General features: G+C 67.0%; 2 protein-coding genes across 2 annotated transcripts; both read right to left on the reverse strand.

The window, feature by feature from the left end:
* Nucleotides 1-6,561: 6,561 nt before the first annotated feature.
* On the reverse strand, nt 6,562-9,024 carry TNNI2 (troponin I2, fast skeletal type; the record flags this gene model as incomplete). Its single annotated transcript, XM_072970738.1, has 8 exons — nt 6,562-6,777; nt 6,954-7,130; nt 7,230-7,319; nt 7,445-7,573; nt 7,659-7,700; nt 8,157-8,163; nt 8,364-8,393; nt 8,993-9,024. Coding segments are annotated over 8 exons (603 nt in total), but the record flags the coding sequence as incomplete, so codon positions are not given.
* A 1,365-nt stretch (nt 9,025-10,389) lies between these two features.
* SYT8 (synaptotagmin 8) lies at nt 10,390-16,321 on the reverse strand. The gene is made up of 10 exons (XM_072970876.1): nt 15,593-16,321; nt 13,150-13,323; nt 12,592-12,701; nt 12,323-12,492; nt 11,776-11,874; nt 11,474-11,641; nt 11,224-11,391; nt 11,037-11,142; nt 10,806-10,939; nt 10,390-10,705 (listed from the first exon to the last, which is right to left on the reverse strand). The coding sequence occupies exons 1-10, from the start codon at nt 15,964-15,966 to the stop codon at nt 10,472-10,474; spliced, it is 1,737 nt and encodes a 578-aa protein (XP_072826977.1). The 5' UTR covers nt 15,967-16,321; the 3' UTR covers nt 10,390-10,471.
* Nucleotides 16,322-23,087: the final 6,766 nt, after the last annotated feature.

Below are 23,087 nucleotides of genomic sequence, written 5' to 3' on the forward strand. Positions count from 1 at the left end.
ACTACTGGGTGCCCCTCTCCCCATCCCTCCAGCCTCTCCCCCAACTCCACCTACTCTGCTTTTATGTGCAGAAGTTCAAACATCTTAAAAACAAAGAGAAACACCCTGGAGCCGCTCAGCCCTGGCTGCTGGCCCTTCTCTGACCCCCACCCCCCACCACAGCCACCTCTTTGCCTCCATCCTTCACCCCCACAAGGCGAGAAACATCTCTGGGGAGCCCAGCGACCAGCAAATGGCAGCCCACATTCAGGGCCTGTGCCCTGCTGGGCGGCCGGTGAGGCAGGGCGGGGCCCTCCTCCCGAGAGCCAAGTCTCCTCGAGGAGATATGCCATTATTTGCCCACCTGGCCACAGTCACCCAAACTCTAGAGGGGCCGTGGGAAGAGCGGAGACCACTGCTTGTCCACCCTTCCCAAACCCGCTGCAGTGCCCAGCGACACGGTGAGTGACCAAGGGGAGCGACGAGCTAGTCAGAGGCCAGGACGGAGCCAGCCCTGCGGGCGGGCGAGGCGGGCACCAGGGGAGCTTCTGGTCTGGAGGCGCTGAGTCACGGGTGCGGGGCCCCAGGGCGCTGGGGGGTGCTCTGTGCAAGGCAGACAGGGGCAGAGGGACTCGGGACACACAGACACCCTGTTGCCTGTGGGGCACTGAGGCGGACCATCCAGGGGAAGCTGGGTCCATGGACGTGGTGGCCTGCAGAGCCCAAGTGGAGTGGGTCCCCGGGGAGAGCACTGTCAGGACCACACGCTCAAGAGACACCGAGGACGAGACGCTCAGGAGGGGCTGGGAGAGAGCGGGAGGAAGCAGCGCAGGGGAGGGGTCAGGGATGGGGAAGTGGGCAGCCGGGCAGGTCAAGCCAGAAGAGGATGCTACTTGTCTGCTTTGGCTGGAGCACCCAGGGCTCGAGTCAACCAGCCGAAGCCTGAGACCAGCGGCCGCGAGAGGGCAGGAATGCGGCTTCCAGGGCCGGTGGGGCGGCGAGGCTGCCGGCAGAGCCACTGGGCTGCAGCTGGAGCCTCTGCGGGTTGGAGGGCGGGTCGGGGGAGAGGCAGACAGAGGATGAGGAGGGAGGGCGCTTGGAGGATCCAGGAGAGAAACGTTGAGACTGGAGACAGCAGTGTGGGCTGGAGAGACAGGCGGGCTTGGGAGCGCTGCGGGCTGAGCTGTGTCCCCTAAAAACCCGCACGTCTGGTCCTGAGCCCCCGCACCTGTGAGCTTATAAAGAATTCAGGTCTTTGCAGACGGTCAGGTTAGATGAGGTCACTGGGTGGGTCCTGATCCCACAGGGCCAGCGTCCTTACAAGAGGAGATCAGGACGCAGACACACGCAGAGGGACACCACGTGAGGACGCGGGAGAAGACGGCCGTCTCCACGCCGCCAAGGGGAGAGGCCCCGGGCAGAGCCGGCCCCGCCCACGCCCGGACCTGGGGGCCCGGCCTGGCCTCCGGGCGGGCGGGTGCCGCTGCTGCCTGAGCCTCCCGGGCTGCAGGGCTTTTCTCCGGCTGGCGCAGGGGTCGTGCTGTCAGAGAAGAAGGCGCTACTGTAACACGACCCAGGCGCTGAGGGCGCGCCATTCTCACGCGCGTCCAAGCCAAGTGGCTGGAGAGGGGGCTCTGTATTCATTCTGAGACCCCAGGCTTCCCCTTCAGAGGGCCTCAGAATCCCAGCTAGCAGGGGAGGGGCGGGGGACCGTGAGGGACGCTGGGGCATGGTGGTCCCTGGCCTCACCTATCCTCAGGTGTGTGCCCAGGAGGAAGAGGTAGGCACGCCCATGGGCAGGCAGCCAGCCAGTCCCTGCCTCCCCAGTCTGTGAGGAGCGGGGACCAGGGAGCGAGAAGCCAGGTACCCAGGATGCTCTAGGGGTCCAAATGCGCCACCAGCCAGCACAGGCAGGAAGCAGGAGAAGGTCGGGGAGCACGAGGCTCTGGACGTGGGCACCCTGGGCCAGAGGAAGCCCAGGCAGAGGTGACCGGGGTGGTGGTGGGGACGCAGGCGGGGCGCGGAGACCCGGGAGGTAGAACCCGGCGGGCGGGACAGCTGGAGGGGTGCCCCGGGTCTCCGGGGAGTTTGGCCATCTCTCCTGCACTAAGGATTCCGGGGGCCGTCACTCCGTGGGCGAGTGTCGGGGCCGTCCACGCTTTGCCATGGGGAGGAGATGCGCAGTTTGCTGGTGTGAGTCCATCCCTCCTCCCCGTCAGATGATCTGGGTCCAGGAGTCCTGGCCTGGGAGCCCGAGGAGCCTGGGGACCAGTGGGGGCGGGCAGAGGATGCCAGGGAGGACGGCGATGGGCAGGCAGGCAGAGGATGCCAGGGAGGACGGCGAGGGGCGGGCGGCGGGCAGAGGATGCCAGGGAGGACGGCGAGGGGCGGGCGGGCAGAGGATGCCAGGGAGGACGGCGATGGGCAGGCAGGCAGAGGATGCCCTGAGAGGCCGCGTGAGGTGGGAGCCGAGGGGCGGCAGGTGGATTCTCGAGCCACTGAGGGAACAAGTGAGGGCAGAAGAGACAGGTAAGCAGGTGACGGGGGCGCTGTCTGGATGAGTGGCCATGCACACTGGGGTCCCCTGGTGGGGGCTGGGGGTCAGGCAGAGGGGACGGCTGGGACCTGTCTGCACCTAGCGGGGTCTCCCTGGAAGGGGACAGCTGTGGTGAGCAAGCCTGGAGCTGCCAGAAATTCCCCCATGGAGCTTGGGGTGGGCCCGGGAAGCAGGAGAAGCTGCAAGGAGAGGGGTGCAGGGTGGGAGGCCCCCTGGGCTGGCCTGGAAGGATACAGAAGTGGGGAGTCTGTGATGGCCACCTGCCGTGGGCACAGTGGGAAGCTGTCCAGAGCATCTCCGCAAGATGACGGGGGACGAAGTCTTGGGTCCAGAGAAGACTTTGGTGGTGGGAGTGGGGGAGCAGCCTGCACAGTGGGCTCAGACCCCTGCCCCACCTGAGGCCCTCCTCCCTCCACACTGTGCTGATGTGGGCTTGACGGGCACGGCGGGCACGAGAGGCTGAGTGGGGCCTGGCCAACCCCTAGGAGGTGCCGGAGGGCCCACCTCACCTGTCCGTCCTGAGAAGCAAGTGCGCTCACCTCCACACCCATCTTGTAGCTGGGTAGACTGAGGCCTGTCAGGGTGCCGTGAAGAGGAGCCAGTGGGGGTCAGGAAGGAGGGTGATGGAGAAGGCCTTGGCTTGTCGGTCAGAGGCGGGGGTGGGGGGTGGAGGAGGCAGGTCTGGGCCCAGAAGGAGCCAGTGCTTGGGTACCGAAGAAGAGGGGGAGGCACTGTGGGCCGGCAGGAAAACACTCACAGTGGAACCCTGTGTCCTCCGGGGTCAATCCGTGGGGGTGCAGGTGAAGGGGACAAGAGGCCTGTCTCACAGATGCAGGGAACCCAGGGACAGCACCCCATTCCAGTCCTCACAGCTCTGCCCACTTCCAGCTGGCCCCCAGCTCTGTCCCCTCACCCGGTCCTGCCCTGACCTCTGCCCCACGGTCCCCGAGGGCGGTGCTGCCGGCCCTGCCCTGTCTCCTTGGCCCGTGGCACTCACCCAGGCCTGCTGAAGAATTGTGCATCCAGAATCTTCCCCAGATTCCAGCCTGGGTCCCCGACCCTCCCACCGCCAAGCTCCCTCCCTCGGTCCTCAGCCCTGGCCCCACCCGGTCTCCTGAGCTCTCTGGACCTCTCCTGCCCACACCCCCAGCTTTGGAAGTTCGGGGGATTCATCTTTGTTGATTTTGCTTATTCTATTTTATGGTTGCTTAAGAGGGTTTGTTGTGTTTTGACATTTAAAGAAAAGTCTAATTTGACGGAAAAGATTTTAAATGTACAGGAAAGTTTCAAGATTAATACAAAGAGCACCTGCGCCTCCTTCACGCCGTCACCTGCTGCCGTGGGCGCTCGCCTTGGTCTCTCCCCGTCCCTTCTCTGCTCAGGGTCTGTTCCCCAAACCTGGAGACCGCGTCCTCTCCCCCAGCCACAGTGCGGACGCCAGCCTCAGCTCCTCAATGTGAAACCCACGTCCACCTCACCCTCCAGTCTGTGTGCTTGTGACCAGCTCCCCGCGGTGACTTTACACGGTTTCTGCCTGCTCTGCCCCGTGTGCTTTCTGACTCACGGAGACCATCCAGGCTCCCTGTGCACCTGCTGCCCCCATGCTCAGCCGCTCCTCCCGGAGCCCGGGTCCCTCCCTGGGGAGCGTCAGGGCCCACAGCCCAGGTGCTCCTTGCTGCCTGACCCCGCAGGAGCAGCGCGGGGAGACAGCAGTGGGCCCAAACCCGCACAGGCCCTGCCCCATGCAGGTGTGCGCCCCCCGCAGGGGCGCCAGCCTCACCCCCAACAGCCCCGCCGAGTGAGGCCCCTGGGGCTTCCTATGGCTGCAGCCCCTCCCTGAGCGCTGGTATCGCCCACAGGTGGGCCGCGTTCCAGGTGCCTTTGCTGACCTCCTCTTGCCTCCAGGGGTCCTTCCTGGGCAGTGTCCAGCTCAGGCCCTCCGGAGGGTGCTGTCTTCTACTTGCCCATTTTTGGGGCCATCGCCCAGCATGCACTTGGGAGGGCACCCAGACCCCATCTCCAGCTGGGCCCCTACACCCAGCTGTCTGGGGGTGGGAACTACACCCCCATCCCCAAGGCTTGGCCCAGAGCCAGCCCCTCCCCCGCTCCCGGCTCCCTCCCCGGAGGACAGCCCTCCGTCCTCCCCTGTCAGCCCAGGCCGGATGCCCCGTCTCCCTCGTCCACCGAGTCCTGGGGGCTTCACCTCCCAGGAGGTGACGGCGACCTCTCCCCCATCTCCCACCCCCAGCCTCGCCCCTTCTCCACCCTGCAGAGATCTTTCTAGCATGCAGAGTCCTCAAAACACGCCAGGTGCTGGACTGCACGCTTCCCTGGGATCGCCCTGTTCGGCACTCCCCGCAGCCGCGTGGACGTGGGGACATGGGGTCACCCGGCAGGGGCAGTGGTGGGGCAGCAGAGGGGCGTGGAGCCGGGCTGGGCGGCCCTGGCTGGATGAGTGCCGGCTGCGTTTGGTTGGCATGGTTCACTTCACTCAGTGGGAAGTGTAGCCAGCAGCTGTAAACCCACCGTCCCACCCACGAACACCAACGCGCCCCAGCAGCCACGTCCCCCTAGGCGCTTCCAGCCCACCTGCTCCCCGCTCGGCCCCCACCCCGGGGAGTCGCTGCCTGGGATTTGTGCTTGACATCTCCTTGCCCTTTGTAAAACCTGAAGCATGGCTGATTTACAGCGATTCAGCTGTAAATACGTATATGTTCCTCTGCATGTTCTTTCTCACTGTAGGCAGTTACAAGACGTTGAGGATAGTTCCATGTGCTGTGCAGTAGTCCTTGCCTTTTAGAAAGAAGATGGCTTCCCACGCCCAGTGGAGTTGCATCCTGCCTGTGGGAGCCGCGTCCCTGGCGTCCCTGACTCCCCACGGCCCCCGGGATGGATTCACGCTCCCTTTCCTGGTGGGCACAGTCCCTGCACGGCGGCCCGGTTCACTTTGCTGGGTCCGAGGCAGGGTCCCGCCTCTATCACTGGGCACCCTGACCGCCAAATCCCACTCTCTGAATTCACCATCTCCCTGCTGGCTCTGGGCTCCGCCTCCGCCCGGGGTGAGCCTCGGCCTGGAGCGTCCCTCGGTCCCCTCCATCCAGCCCACAGGAGCGTGAGCCCACAGCCAAGTCACCAGGCCTGGGGCCGCAGGAGCTTCAGGGTGGCCGGGAGCCTGTGGGGAGCCTGATCCTGGGGCTGGAGCTGGGGTGGGAGCGGCAGCACTCTCTCTCCAAGGCCGGCAGCGCAGGCTGACGTCTGTCCCTTGAGGCTCAAGGCTGCAGGCGGCTGCCCTCCTGTCTCTGGCCCCAGCACATCAGTCGCCAGGCCCTCCGGAGGGCAAGGGCAGGGCAGACAGCTACTCCATCACGCACCGAGGCCTGGCATCCCCGGGGTCCCCAGCAAAGATCTGAGCGCGGGACCTTGGCGGGCCCCTGCATCATCCCTCACGGGAAAGGCTTGCTGGGACAGCCTGTCTGGGCCTGTCGGGGACACTGCCCCTTGATGTCTGATGGGGGCCAGGGCCAAGGGCGGAGCAGAAAGGAGACGCAAAGCCCGCCTCTCTGCTGGGCTCGGCATGCCGCCTGGGTGGCCTGCCATCCGTCCCTGGACCCCAGCCCGGTGTGCCCTGTCCCACGGGCACAAGACCCCGGGAGGGTCGTCTGATCTGGAACTGCCCCACATGCGCCTGTGGGAGGCTGGGGTCCAGGGAGGAGCAGACTGGGAGAAAGGGGGCACCCTGTGCCCCAAGGACAGGGTCTCTGGGCCTAGGGGGGGACCTTCATGGTGACTGTGACAACAAACATGGCCGAGGTGAACATCTGACGCGGCCCGGCCACCCACGTCCAGGCCTGCAGGGTCTGACCACCGACACCAGCAGGCAGCCCTGGAAGGAACCCCCACAAGCCCAGGAGCGGGCCCCCCCAGCCCCTCCCCACGGCTGCCCCGCTCGGCCACGAGGGGCCTTCCCAGGGCTGCCTGTGGGCCCTGAGGCTGGGGCAGGGCTGGACCAGACCAGACCAGAGCAGTCACAGGGGTTGGAATTCTTTATTGCCCACAGGCCTGGGCGTCCGGGCGGGGCCCCGGGAGCTGGGAGCCCTGGGTGGCGTGCAGGAGGCGTGGGGGCGGCGAGGGGGGCGGCGAGCGGCCTAGGACTCCGACTCGAACATCTTCTTGCGGCCCTCCATGCCCGACTTCTCCTCGATGTTCTTCCTCCAGTCACCCACGTCGCGCAGGTCCCGCTCCTGCAGTGGGGCCGGGAGACAGGGCTCAGCCCCCTCCCCAGGAGGCCAGAGCCCCATCCACCGCCAGCCTCAGCTTCCCCTCTGAATGGGGTCCCAGCGCCCGGCCAGGGAGGTGGGCGCCCGCCCTGCAGACCCACCCCCGAGCCTGAGCCAGACCGATGCGGCGGGGCGCCCACCTTCTCGGTGTCCTCCTTCTTGACCTGCTTCAGGTTGGCCCGCAGGTCCATGCACACCTTGTGCTTGGAGCCCAGCAGCGCCTTGAGCATGGCGTCTGCTGACATGCGCACCCTTCTCAGGGGGGGCCTCTTGAACTTGCCTCTCAGGTCGAACAGCTTCTGGTTCATGTCCTCCAGCTGCGGGAGGGAGACGGCAGGGGCCAGCCCTGGTGGGTCCCTGGTCCCGGCAGCGGGGGCCCGCCCCACCTCACCTGGGCCCTCCCGCAGCCCCCTCACCTCCTTGGTGCTCTTTTGCACCTTCACCTCCATGTCATACTTTTCCTCCTCAGCCGCGTCGATCTTGGAGTGCAGCTGTTTGCAGAGCTCCTGGGGGCCGTGGGTGGGTGGGCGGGTGGGCGCGCGTCTGTCCCCCCACCCCCACTGGGGCCTCCACCCGCCCTGAGCCCCTCTTGCCCTCTTGACCAGGGCGGCTGGCGGGGCGCACCCGGTACCTGCACCTCGGCCATGGGCCCAGGGATGCTCAGCGGAGGGCAGTGCTCGGACAGGTAGTTCTGCTTCTCTGCCTCCCGGCGGCTCTCCTCCTTCTCCAGCTCCGTGGCCGCGATCTGGAGCATGACGCTCTGGGGGACGGGGGGGCAGGTGGTGAGGGGCTGTGGCAGGCCCGCCCCGCAGACCCCCGGGCGGCCCTCCCCGGGCCGCACCTACCTTCAGGTGCTGTCTCCGGGCCGTGATGGCCCTGTGGCGCTTCTGCAGGGCAGAGGAGAAGAGGCAGAGTCAGGGCCAGCCCGGGGCTCCCCAGCCACCCACATCCTTTCTCGCTCGTCTGCCTCGCCGAGGGGGTCCTGCCCAAGGAGGAGTCCAGGCCCAAGCCACGGTGCTGTGTGCTGACCCTTGGCAGGTGGCCCTTCGGGTGGGGAGGAGAGGCTGTGCTTCAGAGGCAGAGAGGGGCTGGGGGATGCAGGGCCCAGGAGGTGGGGGGTGTGGTCTTCAGAAAGAAGAAGCCATTCCCCGGGGACCAGCCTTGCTTCCGCTGCTTCGTGAGGCGCCAGGCCGCCACTTCCTCTGTCAAGTGTCTCGGTGGGCGGGGTGGGGCACCTGCGAGGGTGAGGGGAGGCCTGGGGCAGCCTCGAAACTCTGACCTCTGACTTATCCTGAGTGGGGGGCCCCTTCCCTCAGTGCTCCACGCCCAGCACACGTACTCACCTCCTCACTGTCCCAGGAGGGCAGGCGGTGGAGGGGGGAGAGAAGAGAGGTTAGGGCCATGCGATGGGGCCATGTGGTGGGCAGGCGGGCGAGGGGCAGGAGGTGAGCAGGGGGGTGGGGGGAGGGAGATGCAGTGACCCTTGCCCAGGGGCGGGGTCAGGGAGTGGTGGGCTGCAGCAGGGGCACCAGGCTTGGGGCTACACTTACTCCCCCATCGTGAGGTCCTGGGCTTCGAGCCTGTGGGAGAGAGAGGCGAGGGCTCTTAGGGCCGCTGCCCTCCTGCCCTGGACGCCGGCCGTCCAGGGGCTGCAGGGCCTTGTGCTAGCCCAGCCCTCCGGCAGCCCCGCCTCCAAGCCCGACCTCCTTGGAGGGTGATGTCTTGGAATTCCCCCAGGGAGGGGGGGACATAAGAGGAGAAAGTGTTCCCAAAATGTCCCCGGCAGGCCTGGAGTCACAGCAGCTGTCCCTGAGGGAGGGCGGGTCTGGCCAGCACAGGTGGCTGCCAGAGCCACCAGTTATTTTTAGCTCTGCTCCTTCAGTTTTGAGCCCAAGTGCATACAAGAAACTGCCCCCAAGTCGGGCCCAGGGTCCTTCAACCCATAAAGTCCCCTTCACGTGTCCCACAGCGAGATCTGGCCATCAGGGTGCTGCCTGGAACTCCGGCCCCACCCCAGCCCGCCTCCGGATGCGTCTCCCTCCAGCCCCCTGCTCGGCAGACGCCATCCCCCAGAGAGGCTGCAGGCGATGGCCCCCTCCCCAGGCCCCGCCCTGGGAAGTCCTCCTGCAAGCTGTCCTGCGGCCCTGTCCCTGGCCTCGGCCAGCCGGGCCGGCCTCACCTTGCGTCTGGGCAGCAGTGCTGGGAGCGAGGTCAGGCCGGCAGCGGCGAGCTGGGCTGGTGGGCCCAGGGGAGGGTATAAAAGGCCTCCCCCAGGCTGGGCCCCCGCTCGGAAAGGGCATGGAGCCCTCCTCAGACCAATGGGGGCGCAGGGACCTCCCCACCTGCCCAGGCCGCCTGCCGGCCCAGCCTCGTGCTGCTGTCCAGGCCAAGAAGTCTTGGGGCGGGTGGTGCCGAGGTTGGGTTGCTCGTTGCTCTATTTAGGGCTCAGTGACGACTTCGAGATGCCACCCTGGTTCTTGCAAGGAGCTTGAGGACAGTGTGAGGTCACTCCAGTCGGCCCCACCTGTCCTGAGTCAGGGTCCACACTGTGGTTTCCCCACAGTCTCCCTGGCCCCTGGGGACGGCAGGCGCCTCTCACTGGACTGACTGTCCCCTTTAGCCTGGTGGGCATCTCAGGCACCAGCTGGCCACGTTCCCCCTCTTCTCCAAGCTGGCCTGGGACCAGGCAGGACCCCCAAACACAACCTCTGGAGCCTACAGCAGCGGCCAGGGGCCTCCGTGTTGGAGACTGCCCTCCCCGGGTGTGATCCCGGCTTCCCGCCCCGAGCAGGATGGGGGGCGTCCTAGATGGATGGACAGACGTGCAGTTTTGCCTGGAACGCCCTGCCCGTGGGCCGGTTCCCTGCACGGCTCGGAACACGTCCTTCAACCCCAGGATTTCGGCGCCACCCACCTGGGAACCTCTCCCTGACCCGAGGGGGCCTGGGGCCCGCCTGGCTGCCTGGGCAGGCCCGGCACTGCCCTTCTCACCCCGGCCCAGGGCCCGCGCCCCCCGCCCATGGCCCCCGCCCAGCAGAGGCATCCGGAGAACCATGACTTGGCGTCCTCCAAGCTGGGGGTGCAAGGCCCCAGCCCAGCCGGCTTCTCGGGGGCCTTGGGGAGGGTCAGGGAGCGCTAAAGCCGTCCAGATGTGCAGGGATTAGAGCCGCTTTCCGGGCCAGGCTGAGCCCCCAAAGGCCCAGTGCGGCTTCAAAAGGCGTCTACTGCCCCCTGCTGCTCGCGAGGGGGAGGCCCCACAGCCACCAGCCCAAGGGTTTGGGGGGCCTGTGGGGGGCTGGGGTCCCCTCCTTCCACTTTCACCACCCCCAAAGTGTCCCAGTTGCCCACAGTGTCCGCATGGGGCCACCCCTGACTCTCCAGCTCCCCCCCTCCCGGTATCGTCCCCATGGGGACTGGGAGGGGCCCTTCACCTTCACTCGGGACTCAGGCATGGTCAGGGGCCTCAGGGACTGGCCGAGTCTGGAGAGCCCCTCTCCCTGTCCTTGGCGATGGCAGGGGAGCCCTGACCCTAGCATGCCGGCCGGCTCAGGAAAGACACACGATGGCAGCGGGAGGAGGAGTTTATTGCTGTGGGACCCCAGCCCAGCCTGCACAGAGGCCCAGGCCCAGCCCACGGGACAGAGGCCCGGGGCTACTTTCAGGAGCCAGGCAGGGGCAGGCGCCGGCGGGGCTGCAAGGCCAAGGCCCGGTCCACCTCCCTGGCCGGCTGCAGGCGGTGCCACTGCACGACGGGCCGCTGGGCGTGGGCCAACATGTCCGCCCAGTGCTGCAGGGGCTGACCAGAGGCCCGGGCACCAAGCAGAACCTTGCCCACGGGCTCGGCCCGGGACTGTGGGCCCCGGGCCCAGACGGCCAGCACCAGGTCCACGCTCTGGGGAGAGGCAGGCCGAGGTGTGACGGAGGAGGAGAGAGGCAGCAGTCAGTCTGGTCCTCAGCGAGGTCCCGCCCGCCCCCTTCTCCAGGCAGCCCACCTGGATCTGGCTGAAGGGCACGGGGAAGGTGAAGGCTTCATTGAAGTAAGGGGCGGCCGTGCCCTTACTGGCTGACGTCTTCCTCTTCTTCCACTTCCTCTGCTTCAGCAGGAGCTGGACCTTCACGTAGGGCTCTGGGCAAGCGAAAGCGGTCAGAGGGTGTCGCCGGTCCGAGGGCCGAGCACAGGCTTCCTCCCTCCGTCTGCGTGGAGGGGCCGCTCTGGCTCTCACCTGTCAGCCCGGGGCTCAGGCCTCGGGCCTCCAGCACGACCACGGTCAGCCGGCCCGAGCCGGGCACGTACCGGAGCGAGAAGCACAGCTCCCCCACCTGCTCAGGCTGCGGGCGGCAGGAGGGGCCTCAGTTTCCCCGCCGGCACCCTGGGCAGGACCGGGCTGAAGCCCGGCTCGGCATCCTCACCTCAGCAGCGCCGGGCGGGCCCAGCTGGAGCCAGAGCTCCAGGACGTGCTGCAGGTCCACGGCGCCCAGCGGCAGGCTGAGCTCGGCCAGCGGCTGGTGCTGGGAGAGGCTCCTGCCGTCCAGCACCTGCACCCGCAGGGCAGTCTGGGGCAGCTCATCCGGCGGGACCTGCGAGCAGTGGTGTGAGCCGGCCCCGCCACCCGGCCTGGGCCCCCGGCCTGGTCCCCCAGCCCGCGGACCCCAGACTCACGTGGAAGCAGCAGGTCTCGTCAAACTCCGGGCAGAGTGTGCTGCGGTGCACCTTCGTCTCATGGCTGTGCCCAGCCGGGGGAGAGAGGCTGACGCGGGCGTAGGGGTCCGCTGTGGCCCGCAGGCCTCCGGGTCTCAGATCAGCCGCTTGCCTGAGGCCCACCTTGATCTAGGAGCCGGCAGTGCTTCATCCACGGCCTCTCCCTCTTCAGCCCCGCATGTCCCAGCACCCAGTGCTCACCTTGCCCCGCTCACCCTCCCGAAACCTACAGATCCCATGGGCCCACAAAGTGGGCCCCTCACCTCCTGGCTTCCAAAGTCGTATTCCAGAGAGAGCTGCAGGCGCCCCCACTGCTGGGGTCCTCCAGGGCCAGACTCCACGTTATCCACATCTGGCTGAACCTGAGTCACGTCACAGGGACTGGTGACATGTGCTGCTGGGAATGTGGCCCCCTCAGACCCCTGGGCCTCCGGGCAGCAGGTCTGTGATGGGTCAAACCACCTCCCTCCAGGCCAGGCCACCAGAAGGGCTCACGCCTTAGCTCAGCTCTGCAAGACGGGCTGCAACTGCCCCGATCCACCTCGCACACCACCGCCTTCCTTCAGAACCTCTGCAGCTCCCTGCGGCCCCAGCCCTGCGGCCCCAGCCCTGCGGCTGGCCATCCAGGACCTCGTGGTCCTGCCTCCCTCCCCTTTGTTCATCGTCTGAGCTGCCTGCAGGAGGGCCCCCCCCCCCCGTCTCTGCTCTGGGCAGACCAGACCATCCTGGGGGCTAAGATCTCCCTCCAGCCTGGACCTTGAGTTGCCCTCTGGGACTGACCCAGATGGGAGCTGGGTGCGCTCTCCTCACCAGGTGGGTGGTGGTGGTGCCACGGGCCCTGCCCAGACCCACGGCCTCCTTGTCTCTGGGCTTCTTCCTGTGGCGGCCGTGGCGGCAGCAGCAGCAGAAGGCACAGAGAAGGCAAGAAACCAGGAGGACGCCAGCCAGGACGGCGGCGACAACGAGTGCCCAGTGGGGCCCTGCGGGGGCGCAGAGGGTCCTGAGATGCCCCTGTGGGCAGCGGCACCCCCACCCAGCCGGGCCATCTCTGTGCCCCTCCCAGAGGCCCTGAAACTCACAAGGGATCCTGGTGATGAGGTCTGGAACGAGTCCAGGGCCAGCCGAGGTGCCCCTTGGGGCCGGGACACTGTGGGGGTCTGGGGGGTGCCCCATCTCCGCACCCTGCCGGCTTGGAGCAGATGGCCAGGGCAGCCAGGTCACTTGAGAGGAAGACCCCTCGGGCCCCTGCCCACCATCCCATCTGCCCAGCAGCGGCCAGCTGTGGGTCTGTGTGAGCAAAGAGGCAGCCTGGGGTGGCCAGGGGCAAGGGTTCTGAGTGGAGCCAAGGGGAGGGAGGTGCTGGGCCTTGGGCAAAGTGCTGGCTTAGCTGTCGCAGGCCCGGCCTCCTGGCCACCTCTCCCAGCCCCCAGCCTAGCCAAGCAAGCTAGGCCTGGGCAGCCGGGGTCCTGCCCTCCCTGGTCCTCGCCACAGAGCCTCCTTCTCCAGGAAGCTCCCTCCTTCATGGCCTTTCTCCCTGGACCCTGGGCACTCCTGGGGTTTGCTGCTTTGGGTCCCATCCCTGCCCTTGACCTCGGGCCCCCTATAGTTTGCCAGTAGTACATATAGATCACATTTACACATGTGGGTCACCAGCCCTGGAGTGGCTGGGGAGCTTGGGGATGTGGGTTCTGAAGGGTTGGGGCTCTGCTAGGGTCATGAGGACAGGCAGGTGGCGTGAGGAGTCAGGGTGGGAGCTGGTCTGGGCGAGTCCGGGCTGAAGGTGCATTCCTGGAGCAGGGCCAGCTGGGTGCCTGGGGAGGAGGGCGCGGTGTGGGCAGGCAGAGGCAGGGTGTAGCTGGGAGCGGCCAGAACATTCCTGCCCACCTACCTGCCCTGCCCCCCTCAGCGGCTGGCTCGTGGGTGGGAAGGAGGGTGGGGCTGGCGCAGCCTACCTGCAGGGGCCCAAGGAGGACACAGCGGTGGGCTGTCTCTTCCCACCCATGGCAAGGACTGTGACCCCAGGCCCATGGGCGAGTCTCCCTGGCACGCTGCCTCCCAGTGCCCCCTCCTCTGGGGAGCACGGGCAGCCAAGAGTCCCTCTCTCCAACCTGGAGCCTCCCCATCTTTGTCCACAAGAGCTGCCACTTCCCTGGCCTCTGGGACCAAGCCCAGCCCACCCTCTCCAGGAGTAATGGGGCGTCCGGGCTGGTATCCCCTCACCTCTGCACCCCTGCCCACCACGGTGCCGAGTGTGGGGGGAGGCAGAAGGGAGTCCGCCGTGATTCAGCAGATGACACCCACGGCAGCCGCGCACCCTCCCGTCACAGCCCCCTCATGGCCCTCAGGAGGGGCTGCAGCTCACAGGGGGCGCCCGGGCCCCGCCACCAGGGCTGTGCACATGCTGTCCCTGCGAGGTCTCCGGGGAGTCACAGCCAGGAGGGAACGTGGAGGCAGCTATGCGCCAGGCCTCACGCTGGCTTTAATGCCTGCCGCTGCCGACTTGAGTTTTCGGCCATTTTTGAACAGGAGGCTGCACACGTCCTGCACAGGCCCTGCAGTCTCAGGAGCGGATCCTGCCTGGGGCCCCCGTGGTGGAGTGCGGGGCTTCCCCGGAGCTGCCCGCCCTCCTGCCTCCACGTCCTGCCGGGACACTCGGAGGTCCCGGCAGAGTGCCCCTGGTGGTGGCTGATGGCACGGGCTGGCCCGAGGGCTGAGGGTCCCCATGCAGAGTCAGAGAGGCCTGGCCCCGGGGGTGGGACTTAAAGCCAACCTTTACTTGTTGGAATGTCAGAGCCTCTGTGTGTTCTGGAATTAAAACAACTTCCTTTGAGATTCATATGGTTGAAAGCGGGGAGTCAGCTGTCAGCACAGAACTTACATCTGTGTGTGCGTGTGAGAGCCTACACGCGTGTGCACACCTGTATGATCGTGTGCGTGCAGGTGTGTGTGCGTGCATACACGTGCTTGCACGTGCCTCTCCCTGCATGCCTGCTCGGCTGGCACCCTTATCTCCGACTTGCCTGGGGCAGGGTGGGCGTTGAGTCACAGGCATTCGGTTCTCGGCAAATCCGCCAGGATTGCCTGGCCAGCCTGGAAGAGGCTGAGCCTCAGAACCACAGCAGGGCCTGGAAGCCAGCCTAAGAGAACCCGGAGTCCCTGGGCACACCAGCCACAAGCAACGGGGGACCCTAGGCCTGGGGAGGTGCCAGGCCCCTCGGGACTGCCGGGTCCCCGTGGTGGGGAAGCTGCAGGCTGGTGCACGGCCACCAGGTGGCACCATCTGCTCCACTGGCCCCAGCTTGGTCATGGTCCTGCCTTCAGGCGGGGGCGGGGGGCTTCTGGGAAAAGTTCACAGGAGCCCCAAACCGGCAGGTGCCCCGGGGGTGGCCCTCCAGGCCCTGTGGGGGCTGCCTGGTTCTCCCTCTCCCCAGGTCATGCCTCTGGAAGCCCTCCTTGCCTGGGCTGCCTCTGGGCAGGACCTTCCTTGGCCTCCCTCAGAAGGTAGGGAGTTCCTCCTGGGGTCCCTCCCCTGTGGCCCAGCTGGGGGACATCCTCTCTAGACGCTAAGGCTATTTTTCCCCAGAAAGGCAGGCAAGCACCCTTCTTGATTGGAGTCGGGGTCCCAGCCACCTCCTCAGGGCTCCCTCCGGGGCTGCCCCGCGGGACAGCCTCCTCCTCACCGCCTCCCCACACGGGTGCAGGCCAGTTCATTCCTGCGGCTGCCATGTTTGCTCCCGCTGCCCCAGGCCCTCCCAGGCCCATCCCCGTCCTGCGGCTTGAGCCCCACCTCCTCCAGGAAGCCCTCCCTGGTCGTTCCTGGCCCTCAGACCTGCCTGCAGCTGTGGGTTCCACCCTGTGCCCTCCCCCAGCCGGGAATGCCAGCCCTCCCAGGGGAAGGGCCCTCCCTGCCGGCCTGGGGCCAGGCACCCATGAAAGCTGTGCTAACTGACCCCTTCCACCTTTGGTCTGGCTGGAACTTTTTATGCTTCAATGGGACCAGGCTTTTGTGGGCCCCCCTCCCAAAGAGCAAGCTCCCCCGGCATTGGGGGTGGCGGCCCCCCGGGTGTCGCATGCTCTCACCTGATACCTGCGCTTCCTGGGGCCCGCCCCGCCTCCGCTCCGACCCTGGGCCCTGGAGGGTGGTGTTCTGAGCCTTTGGCCGGAGCCTGTCTCTCCTGGGCCTCTAGTGACTGGGAAATTCTTGTTGGTTTTGGGGGAGGGGGTGTGGGAGGCAGGGCTTCGGGGAGCCCCACCTCAGGGCCGGAACTACTGGTCCTCAGGAGACGGGGAACTCCCTTGGGAGAAGGGTCCCTCCGGAGACCCACAGGCCGGACATCTGAGCCCGGGGCCACCTGCAAGGGCCCCCCAGAGGCTTTGCAAGAGGAGGTGCTGGCCCATCTGGGGTGACCTTCAGGTGGGGCAGCGGGAGGGAGGCCAGGCCGGACTTGGTTCATAAACGTTCTACCCACGAAGGAGGGTGCCCAAGTCACAGGGACGTCTGGGTTTGCAGGGGGGGTAGCTTTCCGGTGCTGCCAGAACCGAGCTCAGGGAGGCCTGTGCCCGGCAGGGCGAGCTGCCGTGCGCGGGATGGGCAGGCCGGCCACACGGCACTCTCCCTGGGCCACTACCCGGCCTGCATGGCCTTGCTGCTGCCCAGCTTCTGGAGCCCAGGCAAGCCTCTGGAGGTCATTCTGTCCATGCCTCAGCCCCGCAGCTGGTGGAGCCAATGGGTGGAAGTCCTGCTCTGGTCTACCCTCAGCACCTCTTGCTTTAGCCAGGCCAGCAGGGCCTGTAATCTGAGTTTCTCTCTGCTCTGGCCAGTTCATCTGGTCCAGCCACTCCGGGTCCGGCCCCTCCCCTGGGCCCAGCTCTGAGGGACCCTCCCAGGTCTGGGTGTCTCTCCAAACCCACTATCGGCCGGCGCCAGACGTAGAGGTGGTTAATACTTAGCCAGTCCACAGGACTTCCGGGAGACCGGACCAGGGCCTGAGGCTGCTCTGGGGACACGGCAGATGGGATGTGTGCCCATGCTGGTCACGCGTGGCTCCAGGGGCACATGAGGCGTGCATGTCCCTTTGGGCCCATGTTCTCCTGTCCAAAGCCTGGGTCCTCTGCCAGGCCCACCCAGTGATGGGGGCCAGGAGCTGCCACGGCAGCATCCTGGAGGGGCAGGGGAGGCACCCGGGCTGCAGGGGCAAGATGCGTGGGTGGACGGGATGTGGGCACACACTCGGCAGAGCCGGATTGCATTTGCCCCGCGTACACTTTCTGCAGCCTGACTGTGTGAGGCCTTTGTGCCTTTCCCAGGGTCCAGGTGCCTCCGTGGCAAGACGGGCGTCTGAGGTTCAGGGCAGGAAGGAGAAAACCAAACAGAGCTGGCAGCCCCAGGCCAGCCCCACAGCTCCCGAGACGGCGACTAGGCAGCCAAGGGCCACGTGGAGGCCCTGGTGGGGCTCCTGGATGGAGACGCTTCCTCTGAGGTTGCCTAGGGAATGCAGAAGGTCGGAACTCACGGCAGTCGCTGGCTGCGGGGAGCCGGGCGCTGCTGGCGAGGAACCGGGAGGCATGCCTGGACGGCACACGTGCACCCTGCCAGCACTGCCACGCTGCGGGCACCCCACTCGGCTGGGCACCCTGTTCAGCTGTGCTCAAGGCAAGGATGAGCGGGCGCCGAGCTCACCCCTGTCCTTGTGGGCTGGGGAGCCCCGTGCCCATTCACTGGCTCCCAGCCTGTGTGGGCCGCAGGCTGACCCCGCCCACTTCCCCTGGGAGCCTGCACCCCACTCTGTGCCCCTCCCTGAGTGTCGGCACAGTGAAGCTGATTCCTTGAACATCTCCATCTTCTAGGAGCCTGTGCGTGGTGCTGTGTGTCTGGTCTCCATGGGATGGGAACCCCAACTCTTGGAGTATCTGGGCAAGTTACATCCTGTCTGCCTGGGGGCCGAGGGGACACACGTCCCGTCACCTGACTGCACGTACAGTGTGTATCCACTCACAAGCACCCGGGCAAAGAGCCTGGCTTCTCTGCGACCCAGGCATCGGGGTCTCTCCTGGGGCCGCCTATGCCCCCTCCCCATTGATCGCATCTCGCACGGGTCTCTGGGACCCTGTTGGCCAGAGCCTGGTTCCTCTGCAGCTTTGGGGGGCCCCTCTCACCTTCTCCTGGGGTATCTATTCATCAGGGCACCCCTGCTGTCAGAACATCTTTCCCCAACCCCTGCGAACACCCAGGGACACACCTGCGCATCTGAGTCACCAGGCAGCCTTCTCCCCTCATTCCCGACACCCTGGGGCTGAGCTCCCCATAGTCTGGGGGGACTCTCTGCTCTGTGGCTGCCTGATTCCTGGAAAGCCTGGGCCCATCTGTTGGGCCCCTGGGTGCCTGGACCCCACCCCCGACACGCCTCACGTGAGCCTGAGTGCCAGGCCAGGCCAGCGGCCTCGCTCCTGGGCTTCTGGCGCCCTGTGCCCGTCCGCGCTCTCCGCCTGCATGTGTCCCGCTCGTCCTGGTCTCGGGCTCTGTGTGCCTCCCTCTGTGCCGGGCTGCCTGCCCTCCCCACAGCCAGTGTCCGGGACGCGCACCCAGGCTTCCCGAGAGCGGACCCCACCCTAGACATGTCTGGGTCCTGTTCCCATTAGCGGAGAGTCTGGGTCCCGGACCCCAGTCTGCGGGAGAGCTGAGTTGTCCAGCCCACATCACCTCAAGATCGACAGCCTGGACGCGCCTCGGTCACTGAGTCCTTGCAGACTCTGCTCTTGGGGCCCTGGGGCCTGCACCCCACTCTCTGGAGAACAGGGTGGCTTCGATGTCATCCCTCTCAGCCTTTCTGTCACCTTGATGGACACTGGTCAGGCTGAGGGGCCCAGGACCGGCGCCCCCGGGATGGGGCACCAGGGCCACACGGACCCAGCAGTCCAAGCATCTGGGAACCTGGTATCCCAGCCCTGGACCCCTTGAGGCTGGCCGCCTCCTGCCACTCGTGTGCGGGTCTGAGCGCCCAGTCTGGGAATCTCGGCAGGTGCGGCCGGCGCCCGCACCCGCGTCCTGAGCGACGTGTATCTGGATCCCTAGCCGGCCTGCGGAGCTTTCCCTGTCTCTGCACCCTGCTCGCCTGAGGCTTTCGGACCTAACCTCGTTCCCCTCGACAGACGGGGCCAGGCATCTGTCACCCTGAGTCTCTGCTGCAGGTGCAGGCGCCTCGGGCCCCACCCTCCGGGGCCGGCTGCAGCCTCACCCTCTCCACGTGAAGCCCCAGGTGCAGAAACCACTGGCTCGCGTCGCAAGGCGCTGGTCCACGGTTTTCTGAGCCTGTCCCCCACTCCTCTGATCATCTCGGTGGCAAGACTTCAAACGTCAACCTGACGGGTCCCCTGCCCCCCAGTTCCCAGGACCTCCGGGCGGTCCACCGCCTTCATCTGGGCATCGGTGCACCCCACCCATTGCAGTGCTGGGCGACGTGTGCCCTCATTCACATTTGTCGCCTGAATCTCCTGTTCATCGGGGGCTTGGGCAGCCTAACCCCTCACTACCTGCCTCTCACATAGGCTCACATCCCAGGTCTCGGGCCCCCGGTGGCCGCTTCCAAGCTCCTCTGCGCGTTTGGATACCCGGTGCCCATTCATGGGCGTCTGGGCCTCTGTGAGCCCATTCATCGTGGTCCCGGTGCCTCTGTGCCCTATTCATGCGTGGCTCTGGGCAGGCTGCACCCCGTCCGCCCGCGTCTCCAAGGCAGTTCCAGGAACAGCCGCCGGGCAGCCAGCGGGCGCCCTCTGGGGTCTGGCTGGAAGCCAACACATACCCCGGTGTTGCCGGCACCAGCAGCGAGTGGGGGGCAGGGCTGGGACGACCGCGGAGGGGAATGGGGACCCTTGGTTTGGGAGCATGCGGTCAAAGCCTTCCCCACATGGTGAGTCCCTGGACGGCCTGCCAGCGGGGGCAGCTGCGCATTCCAGGCCTCTCCTCTGTGCAGACACGTCCTGCCCAGGCTGCCCCGCAGCCCGCCCTCGCCCCCGGGGCCGCCTGGCCAAGTGGGTGGGGGCGACCTGGCTGCAAGATGAGCCACGTCGTCCCGGGCTGCAGGATGGGGTTCCAGGGTCCCAGGCCAGAGTCGGGAGCAGAGGTGGCTGGAGGGGAGCAATGCCTCTGGTGGCCGCAGAGCCCTGCCCCCTGCCACGACCCAGGCCAAAGGGCTGGCTGGCCACCTCCCTGCCTCGGTGCTCCAGGACCCCTTCCCCATCGGTCTCTGGTTGGGGGTGGCACCACTGTCCGCCCCACTCCTGTCAGGAGTGTGAAGGGGGTACACACGACCCCTGCCTGCCCAGAGGGTCCTGGGTGTCGGTGAGCTGCCCCAGCTTCCCGGAAGTCTCACCTTCCAGGGCCCCTGCACACAGGGCCTGGTCCATCTTGAGGGTGGGAGGGGGCCCCGCAGGTTCTCTGGTCCAGGCTCTCAGGGCGGGGGCTGCTTTGTCTTCTCCGGGTGGGCCTGCCCAGCGGGGGCCCCCTCAGGACCTGGAGGTCCAAGTGTTCCCCAGGGTGGAGGGCCGGCTCCCCTCCCCCACCGTGGTCCTTGCCTGTCCTGCTGGCTAGGGACCTGGGGCTGCCGGTGCCCTGCCCCTTGCCGCTCAGCCAGGGCTCAGGGCCTGGCCTCCAGCCCTCTTCTGACCCTGACCCTCCCCAGGCGCCCCAGGTCTGTGGTGGGTGCACCTGGGTTTCTGGCAAGTGGCCCTTTCAAAGCAGGCCTGGGGGGGTGGCTGGGCGGGCCATGCCAAACCCAGCTCAGCGGACACCGTGGGTTCCGGCCACCAACAGCCAGCCAGTCTCTGCTGGGCCCTGACTGGGACCCCTGCTCTGTCTAAGGTGACTGAGGTGAGCTCTGGATGGCTCGGGATCTGTCCCCACAACTGCCTTCTTGTGGACCTTTCTCAGTCTCCCAGGTGGCCCCCATGGCAGCGGGGGCCAGGGAGAACCAACCGGCCCATCAGCACCTCTGCCGAGGAGGCCGGGGCAGTGGGTCCAGGGCCCAGGTGGCCGGGTGGCCCTGGCAGGGCCACAATCAGTCAGGTCCCAACCTCCCCTGCTGTCCGCGGGGGGTCTGCCCCTGGAAGTCGCCCAACCCCCTGCTCCCGCCCGACCCCGGGCTGCCTCCCCGCCAGCCCGGCCTGGCTCCGCCCGCTGCCTGCCCGCCCTGGCCCCGCGCCCTGGCAGGCGTGTGGGCGCCCGCTTCTGCACCCAGGCCTCTCCCTGGGCCCCTGTCCGCGCGGTCGCAGGTCTGACCCGCCTTCTCCCAGTGGGGGGGTCCTGGGACCCCTGACTTTCCAGAACTCTCCACCCTGGTGTCCTCCCCAAAGAACTGCCATGATGGGACCCTCGTCCTGGATAAAAGACCCCCTCCCCGGGGGTCCAGTCTGTGCAGAAACCTCAGAACTCAGGCCCCTTCCGCGCAGCTCTGCACCCTGGGCCCCCCCCACCCGACAATGAACAAGCCGTGGGCAGGGCGCACTGGGCCCCGGGACAGCTGGGCCTTCCGGGAAAGAGCTGCTGTTTCCTGATCTCCAGCCTTTCCCAGACGCCGCCCAGAGGGCCCCCGTCAAGGGATCAAAGGCCACTGACGGGGTGACCCACGCGGCTGGCACAGAGGATAAGGGAACCAGGGAGGCACAGGGGCACCACCCAGGGCCTGGGGACGGCCAGCACCATCCAGTGGGATGCAAAGGCCGCCATTCCAAGGCGGAGGGAGAGGTGGCAGCCCTGGGGGAGCAGGGAAGGGGGTGAGGTGGAGAGTGACCAGCTGGGCCGGAGCTGTAAGGACGGGCGATGGGCGGGATGAAGGCAGAGGGGTGGGCGCGGGGCAGCTCAAGGGCCGAGTGGGAGGGGAGCGCGGGCCTCAGGCTGCCCGCAGACCCCGGCCAGAGGATGCTGAGCAGCCCCTCTCCTGGGTTATGAGGCAGCAGCGCGCCCAGCCAAGAGGCCTCAGGGACGGCAGGCTCCTCCAGGACATGCGGGGACTCCCCTCATCTGCGTGCATGGACCGTGCACACACCCACACACGTGCACACACACAAGTGCACGCTCCCTCTCCCGGTTGATGCCACACTGCTGGGCCAGCGTATCCTCTGCCTCGCCATCCCCCTCACTGTCTCAGCCTCACCTGTGTGGGAGGAAAAAGGGCTCTTGGTCCCACAACAGCCACCGGCTCCCACGCACCCTCACTGCCCCGCTGGACAGGCACACAGACCCTGCGGGCCCTGCCTCGGCCCCGGGAGCAGACAGCCTCAGGCAGGGCACGAGTGGACCCTGGCCAGGCTGCCCAGGGCTTCCCTGCAGGGCTCGGGCCGCCTCCACCCCTGCTCCTAATCACTGGGCCCCAAGCGGGGCATGTGGGGTCCGACGTGGCCAGCACCTGGTCCAGAACAGCCTTGTGCGGCAGGTGGGAAGAGGTGGCACGCTCCTCTCCTGGGCGCCCGCTGCACAGCCCCACCCAGCCAGCAGCCTAGCTCTCCACCACTCTCCTCCAGCCAGCACAGCGTGTGCCCACCCCCCCCAACACCCCCGGCAGACCCAAGGAGGCAGGAAGTGAAACTCCATCGGGGCTGTGTCCCCAGGACACAGAGAAGAGGGGGAGGGGAGAGGCGTCAGCCCCTTCCCCACCGGGAGACCCGGCCAGCGCCCTCCGAGGCCACCCCTGCCGGTCCCTGTGCCAGCAGTGCGTGGTGACGGCAGGGCCCCAGCCACAGCAGGCAAGCAAGGTGCTCTTGCACCTTCAGCCAGCGAGGCCCTGGGATCTTTACCCAGCAAGGTCATGGGGGACCCGGGGCTTGAGGCGCCGCATCCTGGTGGCGGAAGCCCCCATGAGAGCTGCCCGGCGGCTGCACCTACACAGGGAGCCCCCAGACTGGCAGGGTCCTCGTGGGTGAGCTTCCGTGCCCGCCCCCAGGATGGACTCAGGGAAGTGCACCCTTGCTCGTCCCTCAGGCCTAATGTCTCCAACAGCTTCCCTGGCTGCGGGAAGTGGGCCCTGGGGAGTCCCTGGGTCAGAGCAACATGAGGTCAGAGTTGGGAGGGAGGGAGGAAGAGAGAAGGAGAGAAGGAGGGAGGGAGAGAGGGAAGGAGGAAAGGAGAGAAGAATGGCAATGGGCAGATGGAGGATGGCTGGGTAGGTGGGTGGCTGGGTGGGTGGGTGAGGGATAGGGTAGGTGAGGGACGGATGGGCGGGTGGCTGGGTGGTTGAGTAGGTGGGCGGGTGGCTGGGTGGATGGGCAGGTGGGCAGGCGGGTGGGTGGGTGGCTGGATGAGTGGGTGGAGGATGGATGGGTGGGTGGGTGAGTGGATGGCTGGGTAGATGGCTGGGTGGCTGGGTGGGTGGGTGAGGGAGGGATGGGGGATCAGCAGAGGGTGGAGGAGGGATGGACAGACACGCATGCACAAGGGTAGGCGCTGACTGACTGACAGGGCCCAGAGAGCAGGGTGGAACTGGCAGAGGCGATGACTCAGGCAGGCACACGCCCCGTGGTGCGTGTGGACGTGCAGTGCCGAGAACAGCCCCCACCGCTGCTCTCTCGCCCACTTTGTGGTTCA

This window comes from Vicugna pacos, chromosome 10 (genome assembly GCF_048564905.1).
Source record: "Vicugna pacos chromosome 10, VicPac4, whole genome shotgun sequence".
Lineage (NCBI taxonomy): Eukaryota > Metazoa > Chordata > Mammalia > Artiodactyla > Camelidae > Vicugna > Vicugna pacos.